Source organism: Berghia stephanieae, chromosome 4 (genome assembly GCF_034508935.2).
Source record: "Berghia stephanieae isolate SIO BIC M18660-M18661 chromosome 4, UCSD_Bste_1.3, whole genome shotgun sequence".
Classification (NCBI taxonomy): Eukaryota; Metazoa; Mollusca; class Gastropoda; order Nudibranchia; family Aeolidiidae; genus Berghia; species Berghia stephanieae.
The window spans coordinates 10,769,656-10,784,332 of record NC_088363.1 but is presented as its reverse complement, the minus strand read 5'-3'; the positions used below and the strand labels follow the sequence as shown (position 1 = coordinate 10,784,332).

The 14,677-nt window shown below is 37.4% G+C and overlaps 1 protein-coding gene across 2 annotated transcripts in view; it reads left to right on the top strand.

Moving 5' to 3' along the window:
* The window catches only part of LOC144970014 (mitochondrial 2-oxoglutarate/malate carrier protein-like), a 32,395-nt gene extending 30,592 nt beyond the window's left edge, over positions 1-1,803 (top strand). For both annotated transcript variants that reach the window (XM_078909182.1, XM_078909179.1), the window contains exon 9: positions 604-1,803. In XM_078909182.1, the coding sequence (XP_078765308.1) occupies positions 604-780 (177 nt within the window). In that variant the 3' untranslated portion in view covers positions 781-1,803. The remainder of the gene's footprint in view (positions 1-603) is intronic.
* The last annotated feature ends 12,874 nt before the right edge of the window (positions 1,804-14,677 follow it).

The window sequence follows — 14,677 nt, the reverse complement described above, 5'->3', positions numbered from 1 at the left end:
TGTCTCTCTCTCCCTCATCCCCTCCCTCTCTCTCTTTCTCTCTCTCTCTCTCTCTCTCTCTCTCTCTCTCTCTATCTTCTCTCTATCTCTCCTTCTCTGTCTCTCTCTCTTTCTCTCTCTCTATCGGCGGGTGGTTGGATGGGAGCATCACCCTTGAATCATACACCTATGATGTTCGCATGGGTGTACGATCCGATAGTGATGTCGTTTCTTCTTCTCTTTACTAGCCTATCCTGCTTCTTTGGTTTGTGATTGTATTTTTGACAGGGGATATTTTTTTTCCTGTAAATCCTCTGCCTGTTGGTTATTTATAATTTAGCTTATGATATCTTTAGGTTATGATTTTGATTTACATTTGTACTATTTTTGTTAGATTGCTTGTTTTTTTGTTTCAGCGGTCTCTCATATAACCTCAATTGTGTTGGAAGAGACCTAAAGCAACAAACAAAATCTCTATCTCTCTTTCTCTCTCTCTATCTCTCTCTCTCTCTCTCTCTCTCTCTCTCTCTCTATCTCTCTCTCTCATATCGTCATCACCGTCATCATTGTGCTCATTCATCATTTACCTTGTAATCATATTATTCATTTTCATCCACCTGCCAGGATGTTTTGTCGAGAGTTATTCGCCACGAAGGCTTCTTCAGCTTATGGAAAGGTTTCACTCCGTACTACGCCCGTCTGGGTCCTCATACCGTCCTGACTTTTATCTTCCTGGAACAGTTCAATGCTGCGTACAGACGTTACGTTCTTCATGACACCACAACAACTGGGGGATTGTAGTCAATTTAATGATTTAGCTAGTGATTACTAATCTGCTGTCAAACATAATGTACAAAAATGACGAATACAACTTAAAAAGCACATTAGATGTTACAGCTATAGGTGATCTATTAAGGTATGCGGATACCAATGAATTATTAAGTAAGTGATGTTGGAATATTAATATTATGGAAAAGTTAATCTAAAATATCCTGTCTTCAGTTTAGACATGAAGCATGCAATAGTATGAGTATGAGCATGTCTGGTAACGACGACTGAGAAAAACCATTAAACAAAACAAGGTTTTTGAGCCAAATTGTTTTGTGTTTAGTTAGTTTGTTCGTTTTTAGAAGCTGTTGTAATTTTTGTAGATTACTTTTTACCTAGGGATTATAGAGTATATCAAAGGAGAAATGAGTCTTTTTAATAAATGTTTACGAAACTATATGATGATTCAACACAATTAATTAATAGTCAACTGTGATTACATGAGTGATTTACTTGAATCAAATTTTGCCAAATGTCTTAAGCTTTTGTTTGCAATTTATAGTGATTTCTTTTATTTCAATTACCTGTAGATGGTAATGGTGTGTGACAATCTGTCGTATATAGACGACGTTTCGTTATTGTATAAATATGTTCTCAAATGCTTGATTTTCTAGACGTCAGATTCATTCATATATGAGGCCTGGGTTTTGTGACGTTTGCCACAAAAAATACTTCAATAATAAGTTATTTGGAGAATCTAAGGATGAAAATCGTTTTTATCATTTTCAAACAATTGAATGATGTAAAACAAACAAAATAAATTGTTGATCTGGCTCCAATAGAATAGCAGAAAGAGTTTCTCATAGGTTCAAAAAAGTGTAAAAAGAGTATCAACTTTGACCACACTTTTTCGACACTTTATAAAGCTATAACTATAATATTGATGCATGGTGGTCAGGTTTTGGTTTATTTAACCTAGAAAACTGTTGAAAGCTAAATTTTTCCAAATAATGTAAAATATGAGTATTTTAGTGGCGAACTCACTAAAACGACATATGGCATATCTTCATATAATATATTATATATATATAATATATATATATATATATATATATATATATATATATATATATATATATATATATATATATATATATATATAATATATATATATGTATTGAATTGTGTTTGATACAAATATGGTACGAAAAGTGCTCGACATGCAGTAATGGAGCGAATTATTATTATTTAAAATATTTACCACAATGTTTGAGACAGTCTACATTAATGTTTCAGGCTTAATTTGCCATCGTCAGGACTGACGATGGCAAATTAAGCCTGAAACATTAATGTAGACTGTCTCAAACATTGTGGTAAATATTTTAAATAATAATATATATATATATGTATATATATATATATATATATATATATATATATATATATATATATATATATATATATATATATATATTGCATATCAGAGTGGGCATTACAGAAAATTGTAAATCTTTAATTTGGTTTTTTATTATGCATGGTTTTAGTCCTTGTTTTTTTTTTTCGATGTTCAAGTATTTTATAAATACTCAAGGGGAGGAAATATCTTGATGTATTGATGATAATCATTTTATTGGTTGGTGGAGATCTAATATCTACCCTTTTGGTGGGTCAGAGGTGGATTCTGTACTGGTTCACCTTTCAATGTTCCCTCTTTCCTTTGCGATGCAAAAGTTGAGGCTTGAAGCTGGTAGAAATAAATAACAATAATGAAATGGAGTGGAAGCTTCAAACTAATTCATGAAAACGGATAATCTGGACATTTTGGGTTCTCCTTTCCCAACAAAACACGATGAACAAGAAGACTCTTAAGACGTCAAAGGGGAAACCTGAAACCTTCACATCGTCTGTCATCGTTGATTGAATTGAAAAGTTTTATTCCATTTTATTATTGTAATTTACCTCTGATCTGTGCTGCTATATCATTCATCATTATCACGCGGTCTTCCATTCTTGTTATAGAATGAGGCCATTTGGTTGTTGTCCTAAGCACTGCTGAAGTCATCTGCTATTTGAGAGACAGTTAAAAGATAGATGGTCCTCTGTGGGGATAATTTTTATTGTTTTTTTTAAATTTAAAAAAAGTTTTTTTTTTCATTTATTTGTGAGTTTGTGTGTGCAAAACATTTATTTAAAGTGGGTTATTGATAATATTGATGATTATGGGACAGCTTGGCTCAGCGGTATGGTCTTTGCTTCGTATGCAAAAGGTACCGAGTTTGACCACGGCCGCTGCGCTGTGTGGCCTTGAGCAAGTCACCTCGCCCTAGCTCACTTTGCGGCACTGCATTCCGTTGGAATAGACAGCTAAAGACAAATTTCCCCTGTGGGACGAATAAAGGGAATAATAATTAGTGTCTGGATAGAACTGCCAACTTGTATCAGACTAGACACACAAATTAGATTACTCTTGGGATCGACTTACAGTTTTTGATATCGTCCCTTTGATTTACTTATTTTTGCATTCCTGAATCTAAGTGCAGATGGACTCTAGATCTGTAATCTTTTAACTCGTTTTTAATCATTTAATTTTTTGGGTGGTTTTACTGTTTTTGTTTGGGTTTTTTGGGGGTTTTTTGTGTTTGTTTGTTTTTACTGGCATTGATATGACCTAAACTTTCCATAATCCAATATTAAAGTTTTTAAGCAGGAACGAGGTGACCAGATTGTTTGTGTTGCATCAAGTTCAGGTATAATACAGTACGGTTGTTAAAATGAGAAAAGTGGTAAGGACGATCATAAGAAATGATTGATTAACTAAGACAATCATGTCCATTTGAGAACATTTTATTTTTTACCTTCCACATGTTTGGAGACTGTCCGAGTCCAAGTGAAGATTTTGTTTGTGCTGCCTAATGCTTTTATTGATTTAGGGGAAAGGACAGCTGAGAGAGGAGGGATCAACTGTCATCTGCATTTTTTGCCAAATTGGGACCTAAAATTTGTCAAAATTTGCCCCAAAAAACCCCAAAATTTGCCAAGAAATTTGCCAAAAAGACCAAAATTTGCCAAAAATTTGCCAAATATTTGATGATTTTTTGACGAAACGATCCATGATTAAAGTTGGATGTGTCAGTTACTCGATTTATTTGACTTGAGAAATAAAATGTCTGTGAATAGCGTTGTTACAAAGATTTTAAAGGATCATTATCCGTAGAGAGTAGCTTCCCTTGGTTTGGGCCCAGGCAAAGCTGCAACATTTCTCAAGTTTCGCACTTTTTTTTTGGTTATTTTGTTTTCGCTTCTTTTTTTCCCCCAAAATTTGCCACGCGATTTGCCAATTTTCCTAAAATTTGCCTCGATTTGCCACTTTTCGGAGATTTGCCAAAATTTGCGGATCGCCCTGATATTTGCCATTTGTGGCCGCAAAAAATGCAGATGACAGGATCAAGTACTGTTATTATTTTTAATTTAAAAATTAGTTTTTTTTCATATGTTATAAAGTTGAAGTCTCATGTTTGATTCACTGGAAGCATGTGTAAAAGTAATCGAAACGATTATCTAACATGATGTACAACGTACTCTTTAGCTTTTGTGGGTGCGGTACAAGTGATAATTTTTGTGTTCAAGTTCAATTCTGTTAGAACCACAATGAATATTGAAATGTATAAAATGGATTGTAGTTTTTGTGTGTGATGCAGTCAGTAGCTGAAATGACCTAAATTTTATTTTTTAACTGTTGCAAGCGCAGTAAAACCGTTAATTAACAAAAACGTGGTTGGTTGATACATGTTGGATTTGATAATTCATTTAGGACAAAGGGTATTTTGGTGCAGCAGGGTATGAATTTTACCCGTTGCCCAACATTTTCATATATGCCCCGGTGATCCCCATGTCAGGCATTGAAGTCCAAATCCATCCAACTCTCTCATTTTACAATGCAATTTACTTATATAACACCTGTCCCTTACATCATAGATCAAAGTGCACAAAAGACATGGCATGCAATACAAATATTAAAAATTTAAACAAACATATTATCAATCAACCGATTTAATCTAACATTTTATCACCAGCATTTCAAAGATAAGAAATTTAATGTTGTGTGAGATCCTTGTTGTTGTTTTCTTAGCTGTTGAAATTTCATAAAAATGCCACAAGTTGAAACTTAACAAATCTTGACTAGCGACATGGGTGTCGTCCTCGTATTCCCATGTTGGGCTGGTGAGGTGAAGGATCTTACACATACAGTATTTGTATACCTGGAATGAGATTACTTGGTTCTTACCCTAGCCTTGGCTGGATTTCTTAATGAAGAGGGAAACTGTCAATTGTAGAGGTAGTTTAGTAATTGGGGACACAGTACATTATTTCCCTGTAATTTATCTCTCTTGAATGTATTGCTGTCATTTTAAGTCAATGATATTTTGTGTGCATTTGAGAGTTTGTAATTGCTTGGACATTATCCTGTGCTCAGATTCGATCCACAGTAGATTCCTCTTGGAACGGATTGATGTAGCCTGCTTTATCTTTTTTATATATATAAAATATATGTATATATATATATATATAAATTTGTTTTTCTTTCTTTCCCTGCCTGTACACAAAGTCAGACTTTAAATCAAAAATATTTTGACTGGGAGCTGTCCATATATCAGTTGTATTTACTGGCGCTGAAATGACTTTACAAAGTGTTGCAGGTTCTTTTTGCATTTCTAAATTTAAACCTAAATCAATATTAGTCCTGTCTTTCTGGCAAAATGGCAAAAGTTTTTGTCGGATAGTATTTTTATTGAATTTCTTTTAAAATTTTGTTTGTTTGTTTGTTTGTTTTGGTCATGTACTACTAGTACTACTAGTGTGTATTTTGACACAATGTCACATAATGATGTAGTGACACGACGCTGTTCGAGGCTGTGCACTGTTGAAAGTAATAAACAAAAACGAATATAACAGCTTCGAAAACGAACAAAGTACCAAACACAGAACGTTTTAGGCTCAAAACCCTTCTTCAGGCAAAAACAAAAAACATTTAAAACATAAATTCATGGCTTAAAAACCCAGATAGACTGCAAAGAATCTCTGCTGTCCATCGGGGTTTTTAAATAATGTTTTTCTGCTTTAATTGTTTTTTTTGTCGTTGGCTGAAGAAGGGTTTTGAGCCCGAAAGGATACGTATTTGGTATTTTTTTTCTATTTTGAAACTGTAATATTCATTTTTGTTAATTTTTTTTAATGATGATGTGGTAGATTTATATATTGTCCCATGATTTAGAATTGATGCATAATAAAATAGTCCTAAACATAGCAATATTTTCGAATAGACACTTGTCTTATTCTTGATATTCCTGACTCATGGCCCTTCTAAATGATTTTATTATGTCGGGGGAATGAATCTACACGACGAAAATGTAAATCCTAGTCAGAATTGTGAGATTTGGGTCAGATTTAAATATCAAAGTGACAAATTATGGAGCAGGCACTGATGTAAGATAAAGATCTGAAAAAGTGTGTAACTATGAAACAGTGCCAGACAAAACAAGAAAGAAAAATACAAGAAAAAACAACAACATATCCCCCCCCGAAAAAATCAGCTTGCCTTGAGTGGGAAGGTCTGAGATCATGACGTAACTCTAGTCGGCCATGTCTGAGATTCAATCCGATTCCTAGATTCCCCAATCGAGGCAGGCCGATTATCGGGATGGTTTTCTTGTCTTGTATTTTTCTTTCTAGCTTAGTCTGGCACTAACACAGACACATTTTTCCCCCAGATTTTTAGATTTAAATGGTTGATTGAAGAGACCAAATACAATTCATTAGAGAGAAAAAGAAACAACCCCCCCCCCCCCCTGAAAAACAACAAAAAAATCCCTCCAATAAACAACAAACCCCCTCCCCCCCCCCCCCACAAAAAAACAAAACAAAAACAAACAAAAAAAGAAACCCAAAACATTTTATGTTTCAGATCATTCTGAATTTGATTCTATTTTCTTCATCTAGTTCATTCCGACATAATACCACATTGACATGTTCGATCACAGTTCGGGCAATGAATGCGTTATCCATATTATTGCATTTATTTATAAATGGCGTGATAAATGGGTGGATGTTTATGCATGGTCAGTCTAGATTTTGAACAGATATCCCATCACCCATCGTTTTCTTCCTCTCCCTCTTTGGGAGTCCAGAAATAAACAAAACAAATAAACAGGGTCACTTCGGCAGTCGTCTGCCTGTTGTTTCTTATTTGTTACTTCTGTTGTCTTGTCTTACATGTTTGTTAAGTGTTGCTGTTGGCTGGGTGGGGTCCTGACCTCCCATAGTGGGCAGGGAGGTACATACTGTGTCTTCTATCCCCCTGTCTGTTTTCCAATATGCTTTTTGTCTTTGTCTTGGACATTGGAATGATTTCTTGGTTTTATCCTGGTCCTGGCCAGATACCCTGACTGAGAGGGAAACAGTCAAATGTATAATTAGTTTTGGGAGATGATATTTTTTTCTTCTCATCTCTCTGTTATGCACTGTATTATGTTTTGTTTACATATTACAGTGGACTCCGGATAAAACGATGCCCAGGGGAACCGAGAAAAAAATCGACATATCCGAAAATCAACTTAACCGGAGTGTAACCAAATGAGCAAAAACGCACGTGAACAAATCAAACTAATCTAGAATAAGTATGGCCCTTCATGTCGCGCGGTCTCTGTAGTGGTCATCAGAGGCTCCTACCCCCAATAGCCCCAAAGAGGAATCAGAATACATAAAAATCGGAATTTGAGATTAAAAAAAAGCGGAGTCAACTTACTGTTATTAACTATGACATGTTTTGCAACAGAAAATGTAATAGACAATCCAAAAGTACTCAAATGATAAAATGTAAAAAGTGTAAAAATGTACAGATTGTGTAAAGACTGGGTAAGATTGTGTAAAAATTGGGTCAAATAATAATAGAGAACACACAGGTCCTGGCCGTCTGAGAGCAAAGCATTGAATGGATGGATTTAACCATGTCAGGACCCTCCTCCTCCTCCCCCACACACACACCTAATCAAACAAACGCGCCTGCCGGTACACACACACACACACACGCACGCACACGTACACAGGGCTAAAATTAAATTGGGAAAGAAGCTGACCGTACTCAATAGTATTATTACCGATTGAAGCCAACATAATATAATATAACCAAGGCCATTGACCTCGCAGATTGAAGCCACCATAATAATAATAATACTTCAGTCAACCCCCCTCCCAAACATATAATATTATCCAACATCAGCAGCAGTCACTTTGAAGGGACTAATCAGACACACAAAATGTGTGTTGATTGACCATAGGAGATGCTGACGAAATAAGCCATAGCTCACTTTTTTTTCACAAGAGATATTTTTTTTCCCTCGATTGGAAAGGTAAAAAGCGGAATTTTTGCCTTGAATGTGGAATGTATACCAATTAAGTTAAATTATTCTGCGAAAAGCGGAAGGGTAGGAGCCTCTAGGTCAAGGTCAAGCTTCTTGTAAATTGTCGAGACAGAAATAGCTGGTATGCCAATTTCCTATGCGATGATTTTCTGTCGCATGCCAGACTTTCCAAATGCCAGACTTTCCAAATGCATCGAATCTTCCTTTTCCGCGATAGGTTTGCCATTGTAGTTGTAGACTTGACTTGAATTCTTGATAAAATTGATACTAATTAAGAGGGCCATTACATAGGATGCCTGGGATTAGAACCCAAAAAAATCTTGAACTTGAAGTTGCGACAATGTAAAATTTGAGATGGAGAAATTAAAGTTATTCAATACTGCTCATGTACATTGAACATGGACGTCAGACAAAGCACCTACATCACATCAATGTGCGCCAATCGTGGATATTCTTAACCACTGAAAATTCTTACTGGTAACTTTTTTAAACAATGGAAATACTTGTTTATTTGTGATTTTATTGTAGTCATGAGTGATAAGAACATCGACTTAAGCGACATCGACTTATGTGGAGTTTTTTTTTTTACTAATGTTATATAGGAAGAAGGGGGAGGGACCAAGAAAAAAAATCGACTTGGGTAAAAATTGACTTAGGCAACGTCGACGTATCCAGAGTGCACTGTATATATGATTTGTTAACATTTGAGTGTATTCCTCTTAGACGGGACCTGTGCTTGTGTCTGGACGAGACTTTTATGTGATCTCAAACTAAGTACTTTGATAGTGTGCTCTTGGAATCTACATCTGTTCCCTATTTAAACCATTTCCCCTTTTGTTTTACATTTTCTTGGCCACTTTAGTTGTAATTCTAGAACTTTTTACTATCCCATTTTCTTCCTTTTTACTGGCACTGATATGACCTTAATGTGTTACAAGCGCCGTAAAACCCTTAAAAACAAAAACAAGCTAAGGACGCCCTTCAATGCACGTTGAGTAGGCTTTGCTTAGTGGATATTAGAGAGCGGTGGGAGCTGCCTGAAGCCTGGGATCGTGAAAATACCAACGAAAATGTGGAATTGGAAAGGCTGTGGATGGGAATAGTACAGACAGTGGGCGTTTTGGGTACAAACCCTTCATCAGCAGAACAATAAGCAAACGAACATTGAAAACAAATAAAATTGAATGGAAAAATTCTAGCGTCTGTATTCTTTGGTGGTTGGAGTATGAATGAAGGGTTAGAATGGTGTCAGCTTCTTCCACAAATTGTTTGTAATTCTATATATTTTTGCTATCCCATTTTCTTCTTTTTACTTAAGCTGATATGACCTAAAGGTGTTGCATGTGCGTTAAACCCTTAAAAACATTAAACAAACAGACAAGGTTTCTATTATTGTAGAAATCTGTTGTTTACAATCCTGGGCTGTTTTCCTCACCTCACCTTAGCTCGGGACAGTTAACTGGTTTGATGGCATTTCCATGTTTTGGTTTTGTAATAATAATAATAATAATAAATAATAATAATAATAATAATAATAATAATAATAATAATAATAAATAATAATAATAATAATAATAATAATAATAATAATAATAATAATATATATAATAATAATAATAATAATAATAATAATAATAATAATAATATAATAATAATAATATAAAGACACTTGTTGAGCGCTTCCCATGAAACCAAACATCTCAAAGCGCTTTACAGACAATGAATTACGTTACGAACATGTGTACCTATAGTCAAAATGAAATATTGAAACAATACAAATTACGTAAATAATAGTATATTAACATCACAGTCGGCATGGTGTAAAATGAATTTTGAAAAAAGTGTGTTTTTTAAAAAGTAGATTTGAAGTTTGAGAAATTCTCGATTTCTCTAATATGGGTTTCGGTAGGGTATTCCAGAGTTTGGGGCCGTAACATTGAAAAGTGAGATCACCAAGAGATTTTAACTTTCTTTTTGGGACAGATAACAAAGTGGTGTCACGTGATGATCGATGTTCGAGGCTTAAGGTTAATAAGTTCAGAAAGATAAAGAGGGGCTAAATTGTTGTGGCATTTGAAAAGTTGTACACTTAATGGGGTATTCTGGGATCTTCTGTAGCCCTGATGTCATTGTGAACACTTGTAGCTTATGAGTGGTAATTTAGAGTGGGGGGGGGGGGGGGGTTAACTTCTCCTTTGTGGGGTGGTTGACTTCACCATGTGGACTGTGGGTTAGAACAATTGATAACCTATGTGGGCTATGGATGGGGGTGGTTGACTTCTCCATGTGGGCTGTGGCTTGTGGCGTTTGTCTTCGCCATGTGGACAGTGGCTTGGGGCGATTGTTTTCACCATGTGAGCCCTTTGCTTCCCGTAGTGTGATCCTGTGCTTATGTCTGGATGAGACTTAGTACATTGATAGTGTGTTCTTGGAATCTAAATATGTTCCCTTTTAAACCATTCTATCTTGTCTTACCTTTTCTCATGTGCATTTATTTATAATTTTTGTTTGTTTGGACTATTCCATTTTATTCCCTTTTACTGGCGATGCAATGATCTTAATGCTTTGCAAGTGTCATAAAACCATTAAAACCACAAAAATAAACTGTTTTCATCCCGTTTGGGTTTGAAGTTAGGGTGATTGATCGCCATGAGGACTGTGGGTGTGGTTCTTGACCAACCATGTGGACTGTGGATAACGGCCCTTGACTGCCCTTTGAGACTGTGAGTGGGGGCCATTGACCCCTTGTGACCTTTGGATGGGGGTTATTGACTTATCTCGTATCTGTGGGTGAGGGCCAATTAATTCCCATGTACTGGGTGGGGTTTCTGACCTCCCATAGTGTCTGTTTCCCAATTGTTTTCTGTCTTTGTCTTTGAATGCGATTACTCGGTTTTGTCCTGACTCTGGCCGGAGTCCTTGGCCGGGAGGGAGACAGTCCAATGTATATTTATCGTTAGGGAGATGATATTTTTTTTCTTTTTAAATCAACTCTCTGTTATGTACCATTATTTTTTCATTTTTAACATGATCTGTATACATTTGAGTGTATTCCTGTTAGTGGGGACCTGTGCAGGTGTCTGGTTGAGACTTTTAGGTGGTCTCAAACTAAGTACACTGATAGTGTGCTCTTGGAATCTAAATCCGTTCCCTATTTGAACCATTTCCCTTTGTCTTACTTTTTCTTCAAGTCCTTTTAATTGTACATCAAGAATGTCTACTATCCAATTTTCTTTCTTTTTACTGGCGCTGATATGACCTAAATTAAATGTGTTGAAAGCGCCGTAAAACCCTTAAAAACAAACAAAAAACAATTCCCATGTAGGCTATTTGTGGGGACGAATGACTCCTATGCAGACTGTATGTGTTGGCCTTTTCTCATGTGATGTTCAGTGACTTCCCATATACCGCTCAACAACCATTTAAGCAAAATTACAAAGGACACATCCCCTTCCTGCCCCCTATGTCAACACCCCAATGAAACAGTAACACACCACTTGCTTGAATGTCAACCTCTTGAAGACCTGAGATGCACATTCCTCCCACCAAATCCAAGCATCAGTAACACACTTTATAGTCACCTGGAACAACTACAAAAGACGTCTAACTTCTACGTCATGGCACAAGACCGAAGGGATAGAGCTCAGGTGGTCGCTGGTTCGGATAAGTAAATGACTTCCCATGTGGGCTGTGTGAGTTGGTCCTCGACTTCCAATATTGGCTGTGATTCATTCTTGTTCAGTGACTTCCCATGTGGGCTGTGGGTGTTGGTCCTTGACCTCTCATTTGGACTGTGAGTGTTGGTGCGTGTAGGCTGTGGGCGAGGATTGTGACTTCCCGTGTGGCTGTGGGTTTTTGGTTCCCGACTTTCCATGTGGACTGTGGCTGTTGTTTCTTGACTTCTCATGTGGGGTGAGGGAGGCTGTGGGTTTTGGTCCTTGACTTCCCATGTGGGATGTTGGTCCTTGACTATCTATGTTGTTCCCACGTGGGCTGTGAGTGATGTTCATTGATCTCCCATATGAGCTGTGGTGTTGGTCCTTGACTTCCAAAGTGAGATGTGGATGGGGTCATTGACTTTCCGTGTGGGCTGTTACTGTTGGTCCTTGACTGTATGTGGGTGTGGGTTAGTTGTAGTCATTGACATCCCATGTGGACTCTGGCTGTTGGTCCTTGACTTCCCATGTGGGCTGTGTGAGTTGGTCCTCGACTTCCAATGTTGGCTGTGATTCTTGTTCAGTGACTTCCCACGTGGGCTGTGGGACTTGGTCCTTGACCACTCTTTTGGACTGTGAGTGTTGGTCCGTGTAGGCTGTGGATGAGGATTGTGACTTCCCGTGTGGCTGTGGGTTTTTGGTTCGTGACTTTCCATGTGGACTGTGGCTGTTGTTTCTTGACTTCTCATGTGGGGTGAGGGAGGCTGTGGGTGTTGGTCCTTGACTTCTCATGTGGGCTGTGAGTGTTGGTCTTTGACTTCCCATGTGGGCTGTGAGTGTTGGTCCTTGACTTCCCATGTGGGATGTTGGTCCTTGACTATCTATGTTGTGCCCACGTGGGCTGTGAGTGTTGCTGTTCATTGACCTCCCATATGAGCTGCGGTGTTGGTCCTTGACTTCCAAAGTGAGATGTGGATGGGGTCATTGACTTTCCGTGTGGGCTGTTGCTGTTGGTCCTTGACTGTATGCGGGATGTGGGTTAGTTGTGGTCATTGACATCCCATGTGGACTCTGGCTGTTGGTCCTTGGCTTCCCATGTGGGCTCTAGACCGGGTCATTGTCTTTCCATGTGGGTGTTGGTCCTTGACTTCAGATGTGGTCTGTGGGTTAGGATCCCTGACTTCTTATGTGGGCTGTTTGTGGCATCGATCGTTGCAGGGTGCTTTGGGCGAATTCTAAACTATAATTCTGTTTTTTGAATTTTGTTTTTGTTAAGGCCTGTTAAACTCCAAAAACCCCGATAAACCCCTGATTCATGGGCTTTGTGGCTTCGAAGGACTTTTACAACTGATTTATTGGTTGGGCAAAGCTTAATCATGTTAACGTTTATTCACGCATTATAATCAAGAAATTAGCAACAAACCTGGCATGATAAGAATGCATTCGATTTCACATTACGCGTATCATTCTTACATTAGATTAAACAATGGATATACTTTTTTTAAATATCTTGAACATTTATGAAAAAAATCAACATTTGAAAAGTCCTAAAAATCTGGAGAGGGGGAGAGATAAAGAGAGGGAGAAGGGATGGGGAGAAATAAAGAGGGGATGGGGGGGGGTGGAGATAAAGAGGGGAGGAGAATAGGGAGAGAGAGAGAGAGAGAGAGAGAGAGAGAGAGAGAGAGAGAGAGGGGGGGGGGGGGAGAGAGGATAATACAGATATCTGTAGTGGTGGGACAAAGAGGACGTGTTTTGATCGCTCTGCCTGTTTCTACTTTTTTTTGGGTGATATTTCTAAAAGATGTGATTTCATGTACTTTGAATATTTATTCGTCTTTTCAACGTCTTTGTTGGGAAATAATTTTTATTTGGACTTTTTTTTTTGGATTAAAAAACAAAACAAAATTAATTTGTAAATTGTTTTAAATAATTTTTTAAAGGGTATTAATGGCCAATTTAACATACTGTGCTGTTTTATGAACTGATTTCACGGCACAACACAGGACCTCCATCCTTTTTATAATTTAAATCAACACACATAGTGAATATCAAATCATACACAGTTGACACCCCCCCCCCCCGTCCAAAAAAAAAAATAAATAAAAAATTAGCTGACAATGAAAAACTCCTGCTTTGACCTGCACAGTCTCAGAACGAGACAGAATGACAATAGCTCATTGTCAAGAGATTTTGTGCAACGACTAGAAAGTTTGGACTGAATACAAAGAAAACATTAATTAAAAAGACAACCCCCCAAAAAAAAAAAACAACAAAAAAAAAAAACAACAAAAACTGGAGTTTTTATATAGGCCAATATCCACTGAACGTGCTCAAACCTCTTTACAAACGGTCCCTGACCAACAGCAACACGTAACATGTAGAACGAGACAGGACGCCCGTCAGGGGATGTTACAATTTTTTCCCAACAGAGACAACGATGGTAACGACTATGTACTCATTTTACACCTGAGTACGGCGAGAGAATGTGAGTAAAGAGCATTTTTCAAAGACTCAACTATGCGCCGAGCGAGGCTCGAGAGACGCATGCGCACAACCAACATGGCGTTCTCTCTCTAATAACTTTTCCGCCGGTGACGTCACAGACTATGGGTGACGTCCAATCAATGGACGCTACTCTTCCGCTAATCTCAGTCCCTATACTCTGACCCAGGGTGAAAAAGGCAATGATGATGATGATGATGATGACGATGATGATGATGATGATGATGATGATGATGATGATGATGGCAGCTAACGGGCTAAATAGATGAAAGGACGATAAGCGAGTGATTGTTTCAAGTTGAATTCACACTGTCACAGCCATCAACAAATCGACTTCCAAACGGGTAATTT